This window comes from Oncorhynchus gorbuscha, linkage group LG21 (assembly GCF_021184085.1).
Source record: "Oncorhynchus gorbuscha isolate QuinsamMale2020 ecotype Even-year linkage group LG21, OgorEven_v1.0, whole genome shotgun sequence".
NCBI lineage: Eukaryota > Metazoa > Chordata > Actinopteri > Salmoniformes > Salmonidae > Oncorhynchus > Oncorhynchus gorbuscha.
In genome coordinates this window covers 27,451,438-27,477,130 of record NC_060193.1, presented here as the reverse complement: position 1 = coordinate 27,477,130, position 25,693 = coordinate 27,451,438, and the positions used below count along the sequence as shown (strand labels likewise).

At 43.3% G+C, this 25,693-nt stretch overlaps 1 protein-coding gene across 2 annotated transcripts; it reads left to right on the top strand.

The window, feature by feature from the left end:
- The first annotated feature begins 21 nt into the window (after positions 1-21).
- On the top strand, positions 22-25,693 carry LOC124008535 (serine/threonine-protein phosphatase PP1-beta catalytic subunit). 2 transcript variants are annotated; one of them, XM_046319878.1, is made up of 8 exons: positions 22-177; positions 19,825-19,956; positions 20,284-20,514; positions 20,777-20,881; positions 21,313-21,384; positions 22,032-22,183; positions 24,665-24,799; positions 25,152-25,693. In XM_046319878.1, exons 1-8 carry the CDS (start codon positions 126-128, stop codon positions 25,254-25,256), a joined length of 984 nt encoding a protein of 327 aa, XP_046175834.1. In that variant the 5' UTR covers positions 22-125; the 3' UTR covers positions 25,257-25,693. The 2 variants fall into 2 exon arrangements, with proteins under 2 accessions (XP_046175834.1, XP_046175836.1); XM_046319880.1 differs by lacking the exon at positions 22-177 and adding an exon at positions 19,245-19,308.

Genomic DNA, 25,693 nt, shown 5'->3' with positions numbered 1-25,693 from the left:
GAGACCCGGGAGCATGCATTCCGCGGCTGTGAGTCGGCGCCGGTGTTCAGGCGGTGCCTGCCAGGGTCTGTGGCAGCAGTTAGCAGTGGAGAGAGCCCTGTCTGTCAGCAGCACCCACTGTAGAAATGGCGGAGGGGGAGTTGGACGTCGACTCGCTGATCGCCCGGCTATTAGAGGGTGAGTTTATCAAAGCCTTTACATTCTTTATTTTACATTTAAAAACAAGGCGCTGGCCATTGCGTTGCGGTCTGAAACCCTGTCCTTGTAGTGGTTAGTTTACAACAGGAGGCCCTGGTTCGAGGGAAGGAGAGCCCGGAGTTGTATAGGACTATCCGGCACTTATCAGAAACACAGGCACACCTATACGTTTAACACCCCCTCTTTCTGCAGTTGTGCAAAGTACTTAAGAAAAAATATTTGAAAGTACTACTTGAGTAGTTTTTGGGGGTATCTGTACTTTACTATTTATATTTTGGACTACTTTTACTTTTCTACATTCCTCATGAAAATATACTTTTTACTCCATACATTTTCCTTGACACCCAAAAGCACTCGTACATTTTTTATGCTTATCGGGACAGATAAATGGTCAAATTCACTCACTTATCAAAATAAAGTCCCTGGCCACCTGTAAATGTAAAACATATATATGTAATAGAAAATGGGGCAGTCTGGTTTGCATAATATAAGGAATTTGAAATTATTTAGTCTTTTACTTTCAATATTTAAGTATATTTAGCAATTACATTTACTTTCAATACTTATGTCTATTTTAAACAAAATACTTTAAAAACTTTTTACTGGATGACTTTTACTTGAGTCATGTTCTATTTCACTCTTGGCATTCTCTCAACCAGCTTCACCTGGAATGCTTTTCCAACCGTCTTGAAGGAGTTCCCACTAATGCTGAGCAGTTGGCTGCTTTTCCTTCACCCTGCGGTCCAACTCATCCCAAACCATCTCAATTGGTTTGAGGTTGTTTGATTGTGGAGGCCAGGTCATCTGTTGCAGCATTCCATCACTCTCCTTCTTGGTCAAATAACCCTTACACAGCCAGGAGGTGTGTTTGGTCATTGTCCTGTTTAAAAACAAATTATACTCCACTAAGCGCAAACCAGATGGGAAGGCGTATTGCTGCAGAATGCTGTGGTAGCCATGCTGGTTAAGTGTGCCTTGAATTCTAAATCACTGACAGTGTCACCAGCAAAGCACCATCACACCTCCTCTTCCATGCTTCACGGTGGGAACCACACATGCGGAGATCATCCGTTCACCTGCTCTGCGTCTCACAAAGACATTTGGACACATCAGACCAAAGGACAGATTTCCACCGGTCTAAAGTCCATTGCTTGTGTTTCTCGGCCCAAGCAAGTCTCTTCTTCTTATTGGTGTCCTTTTGTAGTGGTTTCTTTGCAGCATTTCGACCATGAAAGCCTGATTCACGCAGTCTCCTCTGAACAGTTGATGTTGAGATGTGTCTGTTACTTGAACTCTGTGAAGAATTTATTTGAGGTGCATTTATTTGAGGTGCAGTTAACTCTAATGAACTTATCCTCTGCAGCAGAGGGAACTCTGGATCTCCATATAGATACTTTTGTACCTGTTTCCTCCAGCATCTTCACAAGGTCCTTTGCTGTTGTTCTGGTATTGATTTGCACTTTTCGCACCAAAGTACGTTCATTACAAGGAGACAGAATGCGTCTCCGTCCTCAGCGGTATGACGGCTGCGTGGTTCCATGGTGTTTATACTTGCATACTGTTGTTTGTACAGATGAACGTGGTATCTTCGGTCGTTTGGAAATTGCTCCCAAGGATGAACCAGACTTGTTGGAGGTCTACATTTTTTTCTGAGGTCTTAGCTGATTTCTTTTGATTTTCCCATGATGTCAAGCACTGAGTTTGAAGGTAGGCTTTGAAATATATCTTCAGGTACACCTCCAATTGACTCAAATGATGTCAATTAGCCTATCAGAAGCTTCTAAAGCCATGACATAATTTTCTGAAATTTTCCAAGCTATTTAAAGGCACAGTCAACTTAGTGTATGTACGTTTCTAACCCACTGGATTTGTGATTAAATGAAATAATCTGTCTGTTAACAATTGTTGGAAAAATTACTTGTGTCATGCACAAGGTAGATGTCCTGACCGACTTGCCAAAACTCTAGTTTGTTAACAAGAAATTTGTAGAGCAGTTCAAAACCTAAGTGTATGTAAACTTCCGACTTCCACTGTGCTCTGAGTCCGATGCCTAGTTTTATGTCCCAAATGAAGCTGGGAAATGACCTTATGTATAGTCATCATAAAGAATTTAAGGAAGGCTGTGCTCCCCTTCTTGCATGCCAATTATTTTGTACAAGTCATGGAGCGATGGACAGGCTTCTCTGTTCACGAGTAGGCACTTTTCACACTGTAAGGTACACCGTAACTACACAGACTTTAGGTCTCAGCCATTTGGAAAGTCCCTGCTTGTGCAGAAGGCTACATTTTGGCAGTTCTTTCCTAAAGTTAAGAAGCTGATCTGGTAAACATGGCAAAAGAAAATATGTTGTGTTATTAATGCGACACAGCATTCGAGTTTTAACCTTAAATCTACTGCATCAATAAAAAATACTCTTAAGTGCTCCTGACCCAGTAGGTAACCTTTTTATCTTTCAAAGAAAGCCTTTTGTGCCCATAGCCAGTGTTATGAGCAGAGTTAGTTGGGGATGATGCCTCACTGAAGCAAGGCTAAATAAGATATTTCCAGATAGGTGTGGCTATGTGCTCTTAGGAACGGCCGTCAAAGATACTGCTCTTCCCGTGTGTTTTGTAAACCTGTATATGGACCGAAGTACTGATGTACAAACGTTGAATATACACACACACACACACACACACACAGACCAGCAGACGGACACACACACACACACACACACACACACACACACACACACACACACACACACACACACACACACACACACACACACACACACACACACACACACACACACACACACACACACACACACACACACACACACACACACACACACACACACACACACACACACACTTAGTGGAATGTAGTCTCTGGACAAACCGAGAGAGAGCCAGTAGTGGAGAGGATGGATGTCTTCAGAACAGAGCCAGTTGTGCCCAGAGACTGAGCCAGTGATAGGCTGCATGTTTGGCCAAGCGCTCCGTAGCACTGAGGAAACTCAGATGGGGAAATTTGCCTAATCTGTTCCTAAAGGCTTCTAGGTGTATGTACTTTTTTTAAATAGGTTTTATTTGATTTTTTAATCTGAATTCACAGCAAGTTCGTATAAATGGATATATAAATCTCTGGTCCTACCAGAGACCTAGCAGGAGGAGAATTAGGCGAGCTAGCTCCATGCACTACTGCTAGCCCACTTTCTATCCTGTTGGCAGGAAAAACACTGAACGTCAACCCTTAAAGGTGCAATCGGTTGTTAAAATGTCAAAACCGATCACCCTACCACTGAACAGCTGAAGGATGGGTCTGGAGAAATGTAACCACTCTTAAATTCATAGACAGAGCTATGGATCCAAGGACTGACCATACTGTACATGATGTCAACATGATAGTTTCAACCACGTTTTTTGTTGTTGTTGTTTTTTTGTTAGAATTTGACCCCTTTTCTCCCCAATTTCGTGGTATTCAATTGTTTAGTAGCTACTACCTTGTCTCATCGCTACAACTCCCGTACGGGCTCGGGAGAGACGTATGTTGAAAGTCATGTGTCCTCCGATACACAACCCAACCAAGCCGCACTGCTTCTTAACACAGCGCGCATCCAACCCGGAAGCCAGCCACACCAATGTGTCGGACGAAACACTGTGCACCTGGCAACCTTGGTTACCTTGCACTGCACCCGGCCCGCCACAGGAGTCGCTGGTGCGCGATGAGACAAGGATATCCCTACCGGCCAAACCCTCCCTAACCCAGACGACGCTAGGCCAATTGTGCGTCGCCCCACGGACCTCCCGGGCGCGGCCGGTAACGACAGTTTCAACCACGTTTTGAGGCTATACAGTGTTTGTTTACAGTTACATTGTTTTCAAACCAGTTCATACTTTGGGTTATGATGGAGTATAATATTTTGAACTCCGGTCACGAGGCATTTACAAGTACTATTCTTCAAGAATCAACGGGTATTTATAATTTATTTAAACGTCTTAAAATGTATGTACCAATAGCAGAATACCCCTTTTTAATAGGCGCACAATCAAGAAGTCGGGCCACGGATAGACCCTCATCACGCACGTGTGTGTGCGCGCACACACACACACACACACACACACACACACACACACACACACACACACACACACACACACACACACACACACACACACACACACACACACACACACACACACACACACACACACACACCCATAATGAACACATCCCAGGGTTGGAGGTTCCGGGTTACTCTCTCAAATCGTTGCCTCACCTCTTTAACGGTGAGCCCTAGTGCCATTCAGCTCCCCTCCACCTGACCCCTGTCGGATCCAACATTAAATGTCAACAGACGCAGCTGTCCCCCTTCTGAGGAATTACCCACACACTCCTTCTGGTGACACAAACACACGCCAGCAGCATACTGTACAGTTGTGGAAATGGCCTCTTATGGTTCACATCTGTTGCTCTCTTTCTTCTTTATCTCCATGTCTCTCTCACATATACACACTTCTATCTATCTCTCTCTCACATATACACGCTTCTATCTATCTATCTCTCTCTCACATATACACACTTCTATCTATCTCTCTCTCACATATACACGCTTCTATCTATCTATCTCTCTCTCACATATACACACTTCTATCTATCTCTCTCTCTCTCACATATACACACTTCTATCTATCTATCTCTCTCTCACATATACACACTTCTATCTATCTATCTCTCTCTCACATATACACACTTCTATCTATCTCTCTCTCACATATACACACTTCTATCTATCTCTCTCTCACATATACACACTTCTATCTATCTCTCTCTCACATATACACACTTCTATCTCGCTCTCTCTCACATATACCCACTTCTATCTCGCTCTCTCTCACATATACCCACTTCTATCTATCTCTCTCACATATACTCACTTCTATCTATCTCTCTCACATATACTCACTTCTATCTATCTCTCTCACATATACTCACTTCTATCTATCTCTCTCACATATACTCACTTCTATCTATCTCTCTCACATATACTCACTTCTATCTATCTCTCTCACATATACCCACTTCTATCTCTCTCTCTCACATATACTCACTTCTATCTCTCTCTCTCACATATACTCACTTCTATCTCTCTCTCTCACATATACTCACTTCTATCTCTCTCTCTCACATATACTCACTTCTATCTCTCTCTCTCACATATACTCACTTCTATCTCTCTCTCTCACATATACTCACTTCTATCTCTCTCTCTCACATATACTCACTTCTATCTCTCTCTCTCACATATACTCACTTCTATCTCTCTCTCTCTCACATATACTCACTTCTATCTCTCTCTCTCTCACATATACTCACTTCTATCTCTCTCTCTCTCACATATACTCACTTCTATCTCTCTCTCTCTCTCTCTCTCTCTCTCTCTCTCTCTCTCTCTCTCTCACATATACCCACTTCTCTCTCTCACATACCCACTTCTATCTCTCTCTCTCTCTCACATATACCCACTTCTATCTCTCTCTCTCTCTCACATATACCCACTTCTATCTCTCTCTCTCTCTCACATATACCCACTTCTCTCTCTCTCTCTCTCTCTCTCTCTCTCTCTCTCTCTCTCTCTCACATATACCCACTTCTATCTATCTATCTCTCTCTCTCTCTCTCTCTCTCACATATACCCACTTCTATCTATCTCTCTCACACATATACCCACTTCTATCTCTCTCTTTTTTTCCAATTTATTTCACCTTTATTTAACCAGGTATGCCAGTTGAGAACAAGTTCTCATTTAACCCTGCGACCTGACCAAGATAAAGCAAAGCAGTGCGACACAAACAACAACACAGAGTTACACATGGAATAAAGAAACGTACAGTCAATAACACAATAGAAAAAGTCTAAGTCTATCTCTGTGTCTCTCTCACACCCAGACAGACAGACAGACACCCAGACAGACACCCAGACAGACAGACAGACAGACACCCAGACAGACAGACACCCAGACAGACAGACACCCACCCAGACAGACAGACAGACAGACAGACACCCAGACAGACAGACAGACAGACAGACAGACACCCACCCAGACAGACAGACAGACAGACAGACAGACAGACAGACAGACAGACAGACAGACAGACAGACAGACAGACAGACAGACAGACAGACAGACAGACAGACAGACAGACAGACAGACAGACAGACAGACAGACAGAGAACACGTTGTGGTTTATTGATGGTGATGTGCAATAGGCAGGAACAGGGGGAGCCTGTGTTTCTACTGCATAGCTGGCTAACAGATCTAGTGATAAGAGTATAGTCTGCCCTCCCTCCTGTTGTATGACTAGAGAAAGCCTTCTGGCTGTATCATGTGGAAGGAGTAATGTAACAATACTTTAAAACAAGCTACTTTGCTGTGTGTGTGTGTGTGTGTGTGTGTGTGTGTGTGTGTGTGTGTGTGTGTGTGTGTGTGTGTGTGTGTGTGTGTGTGTGTGTGTGTGTGTGTGTGTGTGTGTGTGTGTGTGTGTGTGTGTGTGTGTGTGTGTGTGTGTGTGTGTGTGTGTGTGTGTGATGAACTGTTTACATCAGTCCCATGCCTGTGGTCTTTGATGTCTCGGCCACACACCCAAGAACCGAGGTTGTTTGACATTTTTCCGTCTGCTTTACTGTCTGTCTGTCCCTAAGCCACTGGCCTCTGGCTATGTAGTACGGTCTCCTGATAGGTGGACTCTCTATCTCTCAGGGGGTCTCTCTCATTCTCCATACCGTACATATACAATATGCTTTCTTGTCACACTCTATCTGTGTTATTTAGTGCCTAGCTTTTGTCATTTTAATTTACAAATCAATTCATTAAAAATCCTACAATGTGATTTTCTGGATTTTTTTTTCTCCATTTTGTCTGTCATAGTTGAAGTGTACCTATGATGAAAATTACAGGCCTTTCTCATCTTTTTTTAAGTGGGAGAACTTGCACAATTGGTGGCTGACTAAATACTTTTTTGCCCCAAGGTACTATCAGTTGTCTATACTATCAGTTGTCTATACTATCAGTTTCCTATACCAGTTGTCTATACTATCAGTTTCCTATACTATCAGTTGTCTATACTATCAGTTGTCTATACTATCAGTTGTCTATACTATCAGTTGTCTATACTATCAGTTGTCTATACTATCAGTTGTCTATACTATCAGTTGTCTATACTATCAGTTGTCTATACTATCAGTTGTCTATACTATCAGTTGTCTATACTATCAGTTTCCTATACCAGTTGTCTATACTATCAGTTTCCTATACCAGTTGTCTATACTATCAGTTTTCTATACTATCAGTTGTCTATACTATCAGTTGTCTATACTATCAGTTTCCTATACCAGTTGTCTATACTATCAGTTGTCTATACTATCAGTTGTCTATACTATCAGTTTCCTATACCAGTTGTCTATACTATCAGTTTCCTATACCAGTTGTCTATACTATCAGTTTCCTATACCAGTTGTCTATACTATCAGTTTCCTATACCAGTTGTCTATACTATCAGTTTCCTATACCAGTTGTCTATACTATCAGTTTTCTATACTATCAGTTGTCTATACTATCAGTTGTCTATACTATCAGTTGTCTATACTATCAGTTTCCTATACCAGTTGTCTATACTATCAGTTTCCTATACCAGTTGTCTATACTATCAGTTTCCTATACCAGTTGTCTATACTATCAGTTTTCTATACTATCAGTTGTCTATACTATCAGTTGTCTATACTATCAGTTGTCTATACTATCAGTTTCCTATACCAGTTGTCTATTCTATCAGTTGTCTATACTATCAGTTGTCTATACTATCAGTTGTCTATACTATCAGTTTCCTATACCAGTTGTCTATACTATCAGTTTCCTATACCAGTTGTCTATTCTATCAGTTGTCTATACTATCAGTTGTCTATACTATCAGTTGTCTATACTATCAGTTGTCTATACTATCAGTTGTCTATACTATCAGTTGTCTATACTATCAGTTGTCTATACTATCAGTTGTCTATACTATCAGTTGTCTATACTATCAGTTGTCTATACTATCAGTTTCCTATACCAGTTGTCTATACTATCAGTTTCCTATATCACCATTCATTTTCATCTTGTGTGTTTTTATGTTTGTTTCATTTTTGCATCCCCCCCTCCCTTCTCCTCGTTAGCTTTATAAGTATGTGTGTAATATGCAAGGGAGGCAGCAATAACTATTCCACTGCATCTCTCTCTCTCTCACTCTCACTCTCACTCTCTGTCTCTCTGTATGCCCACATGCCCTAGCTTACCAACAACATCCCAACAACAGCCTCTCTGTCTCGTTGCCATCACAGGTGGCCCGTGGCCCTTTTATAGGGCACAAACAACACCATTCGGCCGTACGTGAGCATGGCGACCTGCAGTTAGAGCTGGAGTCGTGTTCTGTTATTCTTGTTTACAGGGCATCAGGTGTGCTTTTTCTCTTCCTATTCATAAAGTGAACTGAGTTGAGTTGATAGAGCCTTCACTGTGGGGGCGCAGTGCAGCTATGGGGTTGTGTCCAAAATGACACCCTATTCCCTAGATAGTGCAGTACTTTGGACCGGGGCCCATAGGGTGCCGTTTGAGACGCAAGCCATGCTGTTTGTGTCACTCTGGACCGAAACCTACTTGAGATCTTTGCTTACTTGTAATCTTGAGATGATGTCAACGGAAGATTTACACGAAAATGTACGCGCATAAATGATGCTCATGGACCACATATTGGGATGTGTCCAAATCCATTCCTGAACTGAGCACAGTACAGTGTACGTTGTATAGCTATGATTTCTAAGGTGTTGTTGTTGTTGTTGTTGTTGTTGATGGGTATGATGGTGCTCTCTGTGAAGGGGTAGAGGATGGATGGATGTCGAGCAATGACAGTGAGGGTGGCGCTCCACTGTTGTGGAAACAACAATGGTGGTGCCTGTGTGTGGCCCGGTGGCGGGCAGTGCGGAGCGTCTCCCCCTGGCACCAGCCATGGCACAGCACTGGACTCGTGGAGGCTTTTCAGCTCGAGAGCTTTTCAGATAAACTGTTCTCATTCTCTAATCTCTCTCTCTCTCGTGTGCTTTCTCTCTCTCTCTCTCCATCCATCACTTGATCTATTTCTCTCTCCCTCACTCTCTCTCTCTATTTTCTCTCCCTCTCTTTCTCCATGTCTCCCTCCCCTTCTTACTTTCTCTCGCTCCACAATGACAGCCATTCACCACGACACTTCACAAAGAACAAAAAAAGCACTCTGAAGAAAAACTAAGGAGAAAAACATTTCTGAAATGCCATGGAAAAGCAGTTGGGATTTCTGCTTGACATTCCCTCCTGTTCTCGGACCCAGATTCGAGCCACTGCGTGTCCACTGTGGGGTCACTGGTTTCCATCCCCTGTGTGTGGGAGAGGAGGACGGAGGAGGGATTGGGGGGGGCAGCTGAGCCAGCCTGGCCTGTTGCCCGATGGGAGAAAGCGAGATGCATGGCAACAACAAAGTAGAATGGAGATGGAGACTGGTGAAAGGTCACAGAGTTTATTACCGTAGTTGTTGTTCACTCGTGTGAAGAGACTGCGATGTTTTTGTGGAGACCTTTAAGCCTTGATTGGAGTTTGAATATTTCTAGCTGGATTGGATGTAGAAAAAGCAAATATATTTCATCTGACAATACACTGTTAAAATGTATCTGTTAAAACCACACTAAAAAGCATTCCCATTCAGTGTGGTATGTCAGTGTGACATCAGTCTGAGTCGCCCTTTCTGCCACATAGTGAATGGGCTGACGTTGTGATTGGCCGACTGCAGCTGACAGGGGATGTATTGTTATGGGCCTCAGTCGTCATGGCTGCCAGTGGTGTGACTTGTTGTTGTTCTTGTCAGATTGTTGTCAAGTGAACCAGGCGAGCGAGTGGCTACAGGGCCGTAGTTACAGTACCTATGAGGACACCGAGGTCCGGACCTCGTCCTTTATTTGAAGGAAATCAAATACAATTTGGGAACTCAGTCGGGGTCTCAACTTACTGTTGCGAGGTGGAAGAGTAGAATACACAAGGTGAAATTTAGAAACTTGGTTGTGCGTCAGGAGTTTTCCTCTTATGTCACTCACTGACAGTCACTCAATTAGCCCATGTCAGTAAACATGATTTTTTTTAGATAGCTGGCTAGACTAACTAGACTAATTTAGGAATCTTAACTTGTAGTAATCATGGCCGAATTACCAACCAGGCCCAGGGGCCCTAACTTACCCCATTGATTTTCTTAGTCACTCTCACTTAGATATTATATTACTGCAACTTGGCATCAGTCATGGCAAAATGTGTAGAGTTGCAGGACATGAGTTGTAAGAACTGCAACAACAAAAAGTGATGTAAAAGCAAATGTATTTATTTACCTTTTTGTTTATAAAGTACTTGTTCTGTTAACAGGTCCCTCTGTACGTATTAAACTGTAGCTTTTAATCCCAGAGTTCATGTGTAGCGGCTAACTGTATAGCTAACATGCTATGTGTTTGTAGATCGACGAACGTGATTGAAGCTACAGAAGCTAATGTGATAATGGCTGATGTCATTTGAGCTTCTTTTTGCTGTTCTCCAGACCTCACTAAAACCCTGACCCTGGCTACAGCCCTGTGGCTAGCTAGTGCACTTAGCATCAGTTGGTGGTGGCTGAAGACTTTTGAAGTGCTCTCTCTCTCTCTCTCTCTCTCTCTCTGTCCTCATTTGTCCTGAGAGATTACTTCCTACTTCCTCTCCTACGAAACAGCACCCGTATATGGTAATGCTGGGAGAAGCACGGTCTGAATCTGTTTCTCTCTCCTTCTATGCCAACATTAACGGAGCCCTGCTCTCTTCAATGAATGGAAAACTTCTCAACCCACCTGACTCCTAAATAGAACACAGGCAAGGCAGTGAACAAGATGACGGCTAAGTAGGCTGCAAGTTGCCCTATAACTAGCCACAAGACCATCTTCGTGTTGTCTAGAATACAACCACATACGTACACAAACTGAAATTACCCCCCCCCCCACACACACACACACACAAATGTGTATTAAGTCTCCCATGTTCCAAATGTTGTTGAATTGCATAAAACCACCCTTTTTTAAAGATACATCCCTAATGTTATATTTTACCCAACTAGACAGCCTTTAATTACTTTGCTAAATGTGAAAATGTTGACCGTTGTCCAAACACTAAAAACACAAGCCAACAGGTGAAAAGTAATGAAAAAATGTTTCTCTGACTCCTTCAGCCCTGTCTCTGAATACCAGCGCTCTCAAATGAACGCAGCTCGCCTCTGTCGCTCTCTGCTCTAAGCACTCTGCTTTAGTTTCCCTCTCCACACCTTCCTTTCAGGCTCATCATCTACCAGGGATCGCTTTGTGGCACAACCTTCTCTCTCTGGTTGGGTTTGTTGCATCAGGGTGTAGTGTAGGAACGTGACTGACTCGCCCAGACAAGACAAGCTCGCCCTCGGGAGATGTTCTGCTGTGTGCTGTGTTGTGTGTCTGTGCTTTGAGGAAACTTGTAGGAAACGTTATGCTGAAGTACTGAAATTCCCACAGAAGATTGTTGTTTCTATCCTGCATCATTCCCAGAAAGTTGTGGGAAGATTGTGTACAATATAAGCATAGGGCAACCACGTTCTTACCAAGCTCTAAGAAACATGATTCTCAGAATGTTATGCGCTAGCTGGGGTGTGTGTGTGTGCGTGCGTGCACCGGTCATGGGGAATGTTGTGTATCTCAGGGCAGGGGCAGGGCCAGACTGTCCTGTGAAGTCACACACAGTTCACAGACAGATACATGATAGAAGGGAGGGGGTGGAAGGACCACCCAGCTAGCACATTTGGTTTCTTGGAAGTTGTGGGAATGTACGTGTTTGGTTTCCCATTGGTTCTGGGAACGAAGCCATGAGTTTCCTGACCGGTAAAACAGACTGTTCTGAGAACGGTAGTGAGAATTTTGCCTGTTCTAGAAACGTACATTTTTAGGTTGCAGGGAGATTCTGAGAATGTTTTACAATGGTTCCCTGAGTTTTCCTTGGAGTATTTATTAACGTATTAAATGTAACCATATTTGAACTTTTAGGAAATGTTCGGTTAAAGTAATGAAATACCAAAAAAAGTACATTATTTTGTCAAGTTCCTTAAATGTGCTGAGAACGTTCCAAAACCAAACAACTGTCCTGCACCATCCCCAGAAAGATGTGGGAAGGTTGTATGCAAAATAACCGTAGGACAACCATGCTCTCACCAAGCTCTAAGAAACATATGGTTCTCAGAACGTTATGCGCTAGCTGGGCAGGATTCCACAGCTTTGAGAAGAACCATAAGATGAGAGTGGGAGAAAGGGGGAAAGAAGAGGAGAGGATAGAAGGAGAGGGTCTGGATGAGAGAGCTGCATAGCAGTGATCTGATCTGGCAGAGGGAAGATTGCAGGGCACTGGAAAGGACATTTTGTACTGGCTTACGAAAGGTCAGGTTCTGTACCCCTATTCTCCTCTTACCCCCCTTTGCAGTCTGTACACACACACACACACACACACACACACACACACACACACACACACACACACACACACACACACACACACACACACACACACACACACACACACACACACACACACACACACACACACACACTGTCAGAACATGGCCAAATTAGGAGTGATGAATTGGATGTTGGAGCGAGAGATTTCCTTTTCAAACAAAACCAAAGGAAAACCTAACTTGCAACCCGTACCAACCTCTCATGCAAAGCAATAGCAATCCACGACGCAACTTCAATGTCTTTTCAAGTCGAGCACATTTGTCAAAATTACAGCTTATTCTATCGGGCTCTGGCTCATTTTGACTCGGCACAAGCGAACAAGTGGTGCCGCCTATTCATAAACATCCAGGACCCAGGGTGTGCTGCTCTAGTCTGCTCGCCACGTCAGTCAGTGGCCATGACATGCCACATTAGTATTCACACCATGGGGTAGGTGGAGTGGTGGAGGCTCTGTGTCTGCCAATCGGCTCTGCCTTCAGCTAGCAACCCAACGCTCATCAACAACTTGCCTCGCAGATGACCTCCCTGGTGTGTTGCCATGGTGACTGCCTGCGGTACCGCCCCTCGCCGTCGAAACGCTGCAGTGCAGAGAAAAGGGGCAGAATCAGTGGGTTGATACCTCCCGCGAATCCGCCAGTGGTTGCAGCTGAAGTCAAGGTCACAAGACTGTGGCTGGCAGGCAGCAGTGTACGTGTCAGTGCACACGTCTTTTTCTGTGTGTGTGTGTGTGTGTGTGTGTGTGTGTGTGTGTGTGTGTGTGTGTGTGTGTGTGTGTGTGTGTGTGTGTGTGTGTGTGTGTGTGTGTGTGTGTGTGTGTGTGTGTGTGTGTGTGTGTGTGTGTGTGTGTGTGTGTGTGTGTGTGTACACCTTTATGCGTTTTACAATGATGTGGACATGTGTGTGTGCGCACATCTTTGTGTTTGTGTGTGGCATTTCCATCTAAAATGACCCATGAGCACCAACATGTGAAGTTCATAGGAGCATGTCAAATTAGGTGTCTAATGAAAGCTAAGAGTCTATATTTTGGGGCCAAATGAAGGCATGGATACATTTGTCAACCATTTCCCATTCCAAAATTTGGGAATAAGCAAAAGCTTTAATTTCTGGTCAACCAGATGGAAAAGTGGTCTTAGACAACATCTACTGGTATTAGAAATACATCCAAACACAATCATGTTGACATAAAGACCCTTGCAAACCAATATCAACATTTTTATTTAGTTTTGTATCAATTATTTTCCTTCTGTAAGTTGAAGAAACATTGCCTTGTAATTCCATTGCTTCATTATTAAGTGATTAAAACTCAGTTATGTTACCAAATCAGTAACGAAATTACTGCAATTGAACTGGCAACAATGGGAAATTATAGTAGTCACAAACTACAGTTGTGTCACCTGCAACTGTCCTCCCTTCTACTGGCATACTGTTATGTTCAGCTTTCTGTTGTTAAAGCAAGACTGCGAAAACAGTCAGGACAACTCCTCCTCTCTCTATTTCTCTCTCTCTCTCTCTCTCTCTATTTCTCTCTCTCTCTCTCTCTCTCTCTCTCTCTCTCTCTCTCTCTCTCTCTTCTCTCTCTCTCTCTCTCTCTCCTATTTCTCTCTCTCTCTCTCTATTGCTCTCTCTCTCCCTCTCTCTCTCTCTCTCTCTCTCTCTCTCTCTCTCTCTCTCCTATTTCTCTCTCTCTCTCTCTCTCTCTCTCTCCTATTTCTCTCTCTCTCTCTCTCTCCTATCTCTCTCTCTCTCCTATTTCTCTCTCTCTCTCTCTCCTATCTCTCTCTCTCTCCTATTTCTCTCTCTCTCTCTCTCTCTCTCTCTCCTATTTCTCTATTTCTCTCTCTCTCTCTCTCTCTATTTCTCTCTCTCTCTCTCCTATTTCTCTCTCTCTCTCTATTTCTCTCTCTTCTCTCTCTATTTCTCTCTCTCTATTTCTCTCTCTCCTATTTCTCTCTCTCTCCTATTTCTCTCTCTCTCTCTCTCTCTCTCTCTCTCTCTCTCTCTCTCTCTCTCTCTCTCTCTATTTCTCTCTCTCTCTCCTATTTCTCTATTTATCTCTCTCTCTCTCCTATTTCTCTCTCTCTCTCTCCTATTTCTCTCTCTCTCTCTCCTATTTCTCTCTCTCTCTCTCCTATTTCTCTCTCTCCCTCTCCTATTTCTCCCTCTCCTATTTCTCTCTCTCCTATTTCTCTCTCTCCTATTTCTCTCTCTCTCTCCTATTTCTCTCTCTCTCCTATTTCTCTCTCTCTCCTATTTCTCTCTCTCTCTCTCTCTCTCTCTCCTATTTCTCTCTCTCTCTCCTATTTCTCTCTCTCTCTCTCTCTCTCTCTCTCTCTCTCTCCTATTTCTCTCTCTCTCCTATTTCTCTCTCTCCCTCTCTCTCTCTCCTATCTCTCTCTCTCTCTCTCTCTCTCTCTCTCTCTCTCTCTCTCTCTCTCTCTCTCTCTCTCTCTCTCTCTCTCTCTCTCTCTCTCTCTCTCTCCTATTTCTCTCCAGTTAATGTCACCTCTCCCGGCTCTTGCTGACACCTACCACCCACACTCTTAGAAAAAATGTTTCCAAAAGGATTTCTCGGATGTCCCCATTGGACAGGGGTGTCAGGCCCTCCATGGAATGAGTTTAAGTGTCTGCTGGTTTTTAGTTTTTCCAGACCTGGACAACCAGGTGAGGGGAGTTCCTTACTAATCAGTGACCTTAATTCATCAATCAAGTCCAAGGGAGGAGGGAAAACCCGCAGACACTCGACCCTCCGTGGAATGAGTTTGACACGTGCCGTAGGATTCCTGCTAGAACCATTTTGGGTTCCATGTAGAACCCTCTGTGGAAGGCAGCACCTTTCTAAGAATGTACCCCTCTTTCCATTTACTGTGACGAGCATCCTCACCCACTGACCACTGACCCACAGCGGATGTCCATGGACTCTGAAAAGTAGTCGAAATTCGGTCAGTCTGCCCTGGCCGGGCCAAATCTGAGCCAGTCATAGACATCTGTTTCTGTCGTTCTGCCCTCAACAACAGCTCCCGGATGACCAATGTGGCAGTCCTCCGCACCTCTCTGATTCAGAGGGGTTGGGTATAAACGTGGAAGTCAAATTTTGGTTGGACCTTGTGTCCAATTGACGGTACAAATTAATGTCATCCTTTTGTGGCAGACATTTTTAAAGTGAGAAATCTGAGTCAACGTGTAATTCCGTTATCGTGGAATTGCCCTGTAGCTTCGGCTGCGAGTGTGCATGTCTGTCATGTAGACCTTTCTGTAAGGCGATCCACTCCGGTCCAGTGTTGCAGTGCGGTGGTGGCCCGGCTGTGGATGGTGGTGGTCCGGCTCATATGTTGGGACTCCCAGTCGCTTCTCTGCAAACACCTCACCACTGGTCTGAGGTGGAGGGTCTGAGGACAACACACACAGAGACATGCACACACCCTCTGACCCCATCCTCCTCAGGTTTCATCCTCACTGGAGAGTGTGTGTGTGTGTGTGTGTGTGTGTGTGTGTGTGTGTGTGTGTGTGTGTGTGTGTGTGTGTGTGTGTGTGTGTGTGTGTGTGTGTGTGTGTGTGTGTGTGTGTGTGTGTGTGTGTTGGAAGTCAGACGGTGTTGTTTATATTCCTGAATGTGACTATATTTTCTGATAGAGACCCCCGTCTAAATCCGGTCCACTTAGTTCTGCCTCCTGGCCTCATTGTATAGGACTCTCTTAGGGATACTAGAAATATGATATCTTTTTAGATTACGTTCTCCTGTGGGTTTGGAGGAGAAGAGGGAATGTTTACACAGCTTGATTTTAAGGTCTCAATGCAGAAATAACCGGGTCACACAAAGTACCAGGCGACAGTGGGTCAATCCATTTGAATTTAATTTTCACTTTTTGACAGCATCCCTTTTGATTTAAACAAAACGTTTCATATGTTTGCCCGTGGAAAAAGTGGTCAGAAAATGACTTTTGGACCTGAATGCCAAAACATAAAGTTGACCCATTTTGAAAACCCCAACATACTGAGACGTTTGTGTCCTTTATCACTGGAAAAGATAAGCCATTGAGTTTGATATCATTTAAAAGCTTACAAAACAGGGTTGTCAAACTATTTGATAAATTATGCGTTTAAAAAAAACTACTTTTAACTTCAATTATCTAAATGCGTAAACTCCGTTTTAATGTTGTTGTAGTTTAGACCCTACTTTACCTCAGGTTTCTGTGTTGTGCCTGCTATCGGTTGAGACACAAAATGCTCTTGAATACAGGGTGGGTGTCAATTCAATCATAGAAATATAAATCACAGAATGGTCATATCCCATCAGACCACTGCAATTTCGTTGGTACACCATTTACATTTTAATAGATTTTTAACTTCTAATTGCTACCACAAAGATGGCCACTGGTACTCCCACCCTCAAACGTCAACTTAAATGGTTGTGTCCATTCTAGTATCTATATTTCTATTATTTCAATAGGTTTCCTATGGAGGATTGACAGTGTAATTTAAAACAGATATTCTCCGATGTGCGAACCTCCAACCATCGAAAGTTGAAATTTTAATTTTATTCCCATTTTAGCCCATTTGTCAGCCAAAACATGACACCCACCCTGTATTGAAGAGCATTTGTTGTCTCAACCGTTGGCGGGCACAACACAGAAACCTCAGCTGATGTAAAATAGGGTCTAAGCTACACGTTTTTAGATCATTAGCATTTAAAGGTTTAAAAAATTACATGGTTTTATATTTAATTAAATCAATGATAAAATAGTTTGACAACCCTGTTTGTAAGCTTTTAAGCGATATCAATCTCAGCCATTTTATCGCTTTCTGTGCAGTTCAAATGGGTCGGGTGCTAGGCAGTGGCTCAGTCACTTCTAGGAATCTCTGGTTCTCTGGCTCATGCCGGAACTGTAGTCTGTCATTAAATGGGCAGCAATGGAACTGCTAAATGGTATACATGCTTAGGGATATGGCAACTAATCCATTGTGCATGACTTTGGGAATCTGCCATCTACATCTGCAATGTGCTATTTTTTAAACAGACTAAATATTTTGTGCTTTTTTCCCCCCTCCCAAAATGCATGCTGTGAAAACCCTTTCTCTTAGTTATAACTGAAGAAACCTAGTTTGCTAAAATCTAGGATGAATTGTGCCTAATTGTTTACAATTGACTTTTTCATTTGGAATACTTTAGGGACACCTGTGTCGACATAAATGAATGTGACCCAATTACAGTGCATTCGGGAAGTATTCATTACATTACATTCAGACCCCTTGACCTTTTTTCTAAAAAATGTTTACGTTACAGCCTTATTCTAGAATTGATTAAATAAAATCTAAATCCTAATCAAATCTACACACAATACCCCATAATGACAAAGCAAAAACAGTTTTTTTGAAATGTTTACACATTTATTAAAACAGGAATATCTTATTTACATACAGTACCTGTCAAAGGTTTGGACACACATACTCATTCAAGGGTTTTCTATATTTTTGCTATTTTCTACATTTTAGAATAATAGTGAAGACATTAAAACTATGAATTAACACATGTGGAATCATGTAGTAACCAAAATAGTGTTAAACAAAACAAAACATATTTTATATTTGAGATTCTTCAAAGTAGCCACCCTTTGCCTTGATGAGAGCTTTGCACACTCTTTGCATTCTCTAAACCAGCTTCACCTGGAATGCTTTTCCAACAGTCTTGAAGGAGTTCCCACATATGCTGAGCACTTGTTGGCTGCTTTTCCTTCACTCTGTGGTCCAACTCATCCCAAACCATCTCAATTGGGTTGAGGTCGGGTGATTGTGGAGGCCAGGTTATCTCATGCAGCACTCCAGCACTCTCCTTCTTGGTCAAATAGCCCTTACAGTCTGGAGATGTATTTTAGGTCATTGTCCAGAGAAAAATGGGAGAAACTCCCCAAATACAGGTGTGCCAAGCTTGTAGCGTCATACCCATGAAGACTCGATGCTGTAATCGCTGCCAAATGTGCTTCAACAAAGTACTGAGTAAAGTGTCTGAATACTTATGTAAATGTGATATTTCTGCTTTTTATTTTTTTATAAATTTGAAAACATCTCTTTGTCATTATGGGGTATTGTGTGTAGATTATTGGGGGGTGGGGCGATTTAATCCATTTTAGAATAAGGCTGGAATGTAACAAAATGTGGAAAAAGTCAAGGGGTCTGAATATATTCCAAATGCACTTTATGTCATGTAAAATAACAACAACAACAACAACCACAGCCAGCACTGTTTTACTGTTACAGTAGGAGTAGGTCTACCTGTACGTGCCATAGTGTGAGAAAAGGCACTTACTGTACACAGCCCCAGCCCTGCCCAAGTTATTCTGAATGGCTGGCGTTGTGAGGTCAAATAGACTGTCAGTCTATTTGGACCGCTGTGTTGACACAACCCAGGCCCTCATATTTACCCTTTTTGGCTTTTTCATGAAAACCTCACCCTCGGGACACTGGGCCGGACTGACTCGCCATGTGTTCCTGTTGTGGTTATAAAAACACAGATTTTAAAAACGTGAAAAGTAAGTAAAAAGGAATTCGGGGTGCGTGCTCGGGGGTAGTAGGCGGTACCTGCTTAGTAGAGTGTTGTGCCTGAACTGGATTAGTCCCACCCCCCCCCTCCACTCCACCCCCCTTCAGTCATCACTTCAGGCAGGCCTCGGTAGTAGTGCACTATCACGCTGACTACTGAGAAGACAAAAAAAGAACACCGTCACGTATAGAATGTAGGTCTGTTGCACCTGGCAGAGAGATGGAAGTGTCACTACAGACGACATGCAGTTCTTAAAGGGACATTACACTTTCAAATCAAAGTCTGTCAGACATTTTCAGACCTCTGAAGTATTCTAATGTCAAGATTTAAACCACAACTGATGCCGTGGGATGGGGTTTAATCTTGACCCCACTCTACATTTTCAGGTCTGAAAACATCTGACAGTTTTTTAAATTTAAAAAAGAAAATTGGAGTGAAATGTGTATTTTAATTACCAGTGCCCTTGGCCATCAAATCTAACTGTCTCTGTCGGTCTCTGTGTCAGTGCGGGGATGTCGCCCTGGGAAGATCGTGCAGATGTCAGAGGCTGAGGTGAGGGGCCTCTGCATCAAATCCAGAGAGATCTTCCTCAGCCAGCCCATCCTCCTGGAACTGGAGGCTCCCCTCAAGATCTGTGGTAGGTGATGATGACGATGATGATGCCAAAGATGATGAATCCCCACTACATCTCCCCTCCACTTTTTAACCTCATCACGTTGAGTGTGATTATTATAGCGCCATACAATTACATTATTATCGGGTCTCTGTCGAGAGCATTGAGTAAAAGCCTCTCCGGGGATTTTGAAGATCTGTTGGTCTGCGCAGAATCTGTGCATCTCGAACACACATCGTTTCCCCTCCATGTCCAGTTCTGCACCTGTCATTCATGAATTGCCCTGACTGTGGATAGCTAGGCTAGGGTAGTTACGCTCCTCCTTTCTCTCCCACCTCCTCCCGCTCTCAGGTGACATCCACGGCCAGTACACAGACCTGCTGCGGCTCTTCGAGTACGGGGGCTTCCCGCCCGAGGCCAACTACCTGTTCCTGGGAGACTACGTGGACCGAGGGAAGCAGTCCCTGGAGACCATCTGTCTACTGCTGGCCTACAAGATCAAATACCCCGAGAACTTCTTCCTCCTCAGGGGCAACCACGAGTGTGCCTCCATCAACCGCATCTACGGCTTCTACGACGAGTGTGAGTAGCACGCCTGCTTGCACACACGCTCTGCACACACATACACTTCAATACACTGCCTAGTGCAATTGTTTTGGTTTCATACAAGTAATTGAGCCAAATACCCCCACCGCGACACGCACATTAATGAATGCTTATTTGGAAAAACAAATGCAGCCATTCAACACAGGGCGGCCTCTGTCACAAGAGTAAAATTGCTGGAATTACAAGATCCCTGATGTTACAAAGTCTGTTTTTTTTTCTCGTCTCACTGTTTCTCCAGGTAAGCGCAGATTCAACATAAAGCTGTGGAAGACATTTACTGACTGCTTCAACTGCCTTCCCATCGCTGCCATCGTGGATGAGAAGATCTTCTGTTGCCATGGAGGTACAGCACTGCTGGGGGAGCTGCCACTCAAACTCCCTGTCTGTGACTTGGCTGTTAAAGGGTCATCGTCTTGCTCAGCAAATGAATATGAAAGTTGATGTAGCAAAACCTTTTCTCCTGTGGGTCATATGAACACCCTATAGAACAAATCAGTCACATCATTGTTTTGTGCATTACAATAATTATTACATACTACGCATGTTTTCAACATGTGTACAATGGAATAACAATGCAAGCAGGACATTGGACATGAGTCATGACTATGACGAGGTGCAAAACAAATAGTTAAAGGCTCCGTGTCGAGCGGTATCCTACAACGGGCTGGTTCTGGCAGGAAAAGTGACCTTGAAAGTGTGTGGATTTTAAATGGATGTGTTTTTGATGACTGTGACTGAGTGCTATTGTCTCTGTGCTCCTCTGTCTCCTACCAGGCCTCTCTCCAGACTTGCAGTCTATGGAGCAGATCCGTCGCATCATGAGACCCACAGACGTTCCTGACACGGGTAGGTCCACACACACACACACACATTTATATACACACACCTCTCCAACATTACAAAAACAAGTGCTATTTCCTTTAGCGGACAGTAGTGGTCAGTATATCCTAAGCAAAATTTGATTGAATTGCCCACAGTGTGTTCCCAGATTATTGTACTGTATAATGTAGCTAATTCTTTAAAGATTGTCTGATTCTCAAAACCAATTAACTTTTGACATTACCATATGGGTTATTTAAAAATCATTTAAAAGACTGTTCATGTGTCCAGGATAAACCTATTGTTATGTCAATACAGTAGACCTATGTATAATTATATCTAAATAAGGCTGATACTCACTGTATAAGTCACAGAAAACCTGACTGTCTGGTTCATTTTTAAAGAGAAGTACATTTTGACCAAGTCCAGTATCGGCTCATCACAGAACTTTCTAGAACACATCTCCTTATATGGTCACGATGTGAACCACCAAAGCCATTGTTCACGTCTCAGATCCTGCTGTGTGTGTGTGTGTGTGTGTGTGTGTGTGTGTGTGTGTGTGTGTGTGTGTGTGTGTGTGTGTGTGTGTGTGTGTGTGTGTGTGTGTGTGTGTGTGTGTGTGTGTGTGTGTGTGTGTGTGTGTGTGTGTGTGTGTGTGTGTGTGTGTGTTCCAGGATTGCTGTGTGACCTGCTGTGGTCGGACCCAGACAAAGACGTTCAGGGTTGGGGGGAGAACGACCGCGGCGTCTCGTTCACATTTGGGGCTGATGTGGTCAGCAAGTTCCTCAACCGTCACGATCTGGACCTCATCTGCAGAGCCCACCAGGTACAACCGAAGTGACCTGTCATTCTGATAGGGGGAAAAAGACACTATCCACTGGGCACAACATTGTTTCAACAGAATCAGTCAACGCATTGTGACGCGGAATCTACGTGGAGCATAAATTGTATTTGAAAAAAAGTCGTCCACGTAAACTGTTGTTTTGACGGTAACATTTCAACCACACGATTATGTCACCATGGTAACCAAATGTCAACAGAGACAAACCTTGTATAAAATATGTTGAGTTTGTACCTTTTAAAACAATGTCAGATCTTCAATGTTATATCCACGACTTCAATGTTATATCCACGACTTCAATGTTATATCCAAAAACGAAAAACAATAGGCTGGGTCAGCACCTCCTACTAAAGAATTGATATCTCTACAGTCTCCCATCCAGGTTTTTAACCAAGCCCAGCCTTGATTATATATGATATTTGACACCGATTATTACCAATGTGCTGTTCGTGAGAATGATTGTTGAGAGATCTCCACTTTAAAACGAAATAGATTCACAGGTGCTATCGAAGTCATTTCAAAGGGTATATTTAACAGAGCAAATGAAATGTGACCATACTTTATCGCTTCTATCATCAATGATGCTATTTCGGCCTGTATAGCATCTGCAAAGTCATCAACAGCCATGGTTTCAATTAAACCAAGGATGCAACTAAAAATAGACCATCCAAAAGGCCTAGGCTTTCAAGCTCTGGTTTGATTTCAAATGTAATGATATTTAGAGCCAACGCAAACCGAACATCAACATTTGAAGGCGACGTATCATCTGCTTGGACACTTCCATCCGTGCCACTGAATTAGTCTGCCGTTAATTCCAATCGGTTTTCAAATGAATCACTGTCGTGTTGGATTCACATCTCCATCTCAACCAAAAATGAAAGTTAAAAGAATGGAATTGTCAGATGGAAGTATCCCAGCAGTAGATACATCTCCTTTAAATGTTGATATTGGGTTATATTGTCAACCAAACACAATTCAGTATTACATTGTAGTACCGTAAATAGACTAAAGTTAAGGGTCTTTTACAAACGTTTGTAACGTTCAACCTTAAAACGAGTAAACACATCCATGGCCACATTTTAAGGTGACTGTAACTATAAAGGTCTTCTTCTGTAATCATATAAAGCGTGTGTGTTCAAGGTAGCATGCAAAGGTTGTCGCAGGTCTGTAGAGAACTTCACAATTGCTGTAATAGTCTGCGCAGAATCTTTAACAGCATTGATTACTTGTACCAGGTATAATTTACATTTTTTTGACTTTCTTTGAAACTAATTTGGGGAGTCCCGTATGGACTCAGGAGAGGCAATGGTCGAGAGCCTCCGAAACGCGACTCTGTCAAGCCGTACTGCTCGCTTAACCCGGAAGCCAGCTGCACCAATGTCAAAAGTCAGCGTGCATGTGCCCGGCCCGCCACAAGGAGTCAATGGAGCACGATGGGACAAGGACACCGGCCAAACCCTCCCCTAACGACGCTGGGCTAATTGTGCGTCATGGGTCTCCCGGTCGCGACACAGCCTGGAATCAAACCCGGGTCTGTAGTGACGCCTCAAGCACTGCAGGGCAGTGCCTTAGACCGCTGCGCCACTCGGGAGGCCCTGTACCATGTACTTTTAATGTAATCTCAACTGCAATCCAGGTCATTTGGTTCTTCTATTAGATGAACCACAGTGATAACACATTCATCTGTTATCAAAAATATCTGACATTGTATTCCCATTTGAACTTTGCTGTGCTTTTAAATGGTTGAAAACACAGCATACGTCATTCGGGTGACAACTGAACCAAAAATCTGACCTCATTTTTCCATTGGAATTTGGTTGTGCTTTTAGGTGCAAATTCAACTAATATTTGGCTGTCTTTTTGAGTGGGTGAATATAGGTTATCAACTCATTGTCTCAACCAAATATGACCCAATTATCCACGTATGCCCAGTGGGTAGCCTATAGTCTAGTCTAGGTTCTAGACTAAGCAAGTTCATAATCATAATGTACTACATGGCCAGTGACCCTTGACCTTCCTATTCTACCTTTCCGGTGTCTTTCCAACTCTCTATCTTTCCCATAAAGGAAAGGGGTATACCTAGTCAGTTGTACAACTGAAATGTGTCTTCCGCATTTAACTCAACCCTTCTGAATCAGAGAGGTGTGGGGGGCTGCCTTAATTGACATTCCACGTCTTCTGTGCCCGGGGAACCGTGGGTTAACTTCCTTGCTCAGGGGCAGAACGACAGATTTCTACCTTGTCAGCTCCGCCAGGCTTATAAGCCACTTCTTTAAAAAAAATAAAAAAATTCACTACCTTCACTCTTAGATAAAGCACTCTTGCACTGACATACACACAGACAACAGCACATGAAAAGTATTATACACCTCACTTGCAATACTACAACTTAACTCTGTAAAATACATTGACAAGCTTGACTGTGATACTGCGGGTCCTCTGATGTGCTGACTGTGTCTCCACCAGGTGGTGGAGGATGGATATGAGTTCTTTGCCAAGCGGCAGCTGGTGACTCTGTTCTCAGCTCCTAACTACTGTGGAGAGTTTGACAACGCCGGCGGCATGATGAGCGTTGACGAGACCCTGATGTGCTCCTTCCAGGTAAAAGCAGTGTCATTGGCACCACTGACAACCGCAGCTGGTTTCCGTCTGTATGGAGTACGATTGGTGTGGATGTAAAATCAGAGACACCGACTACGAATATTCTCATAAGTCCCTAAAATGTATCATTCCACGCAGTGAAGTTTGTACACCGTTTAAGCAATACGCCTCTTGTCTATTCTATATTGTGACTATATAATTATACGGTTTAGGCTCGTATTGTGTCTATTAGTATTAATGATTCACCAAACATATTCAAGAATTAAGTACAATTATACAGGTGGTATATGCCGTTGATTGGGATTTAGGTGTATGATCCATGTATCTGTCCTTGTCCACTACAACTGTGCAGATCCTGAAGCCGTCTGAGAAGAAGGCCAAGTATCAGTACGGAGGGATGACCTCCGGCCGACCCGTCACCCCGCCCCGCACAGCCGTCCCGCCAAAGAAACGGTGAACGTGGGCGCGAGGAAGGAGATGAGCGGACGTCGTGGATGAGCGACGGTCCCTCATCCGCTTTCCACGAGAGAAACACTTGTCAGAGAAAGTAGATAAAACCCAAGGCAAAGTTTGATTTTATGCCCCCCCCCCCCCGAACACCCCCACCGGTTTTTCTTTTTAATTCCCCTCTGAACGTTTGTCATGCACCGCTCTCCTGCCAAAGGCTTTTTTTTAGCAACTGTGTAACCAACCACACTTGTTTTTTTGAAGTAGTCATTCTGTTTGCAGAAGTGTTTTTTTTCTTCTTAATTTTTTTCTTCTTGCGTTTTTGGGCTTATGGCAGAATGACCGGCTACTAGCTCCAGTTGAGCATTTAATTCCTATCCAGTAAGAACAGGTGTTAATGACGACTGCTGGGTTTTCAATAAAACATTTTAAAAAATGAGGAATAAA

Excerpts from the sequence above, each read along its gene's own strand:
- LOC124008535 (XM_046319878.1), top strand. The coding sequence starts at position 126 with ATGGCGGAGGGGGAGTTGGACGTCGACTCGCTGATCGCCCGGCTATTA. Across the intron at positions 20,515-20,776 it reads CTACGGCTTCTACGACGAGT|GTAAGCGCAGATTCAACATA; the intron begins GTGAGTAGCACG and ends CTGTTTCTCCAG. Across the intron at positions 24,800-25,151 it reads CCCTGATGTGCTCCTTCCAG|ATCCTGAAGCCGTCTGAGAA; the intron begins GTAAAAGCAGTG and ends ACAACTGTGCAG.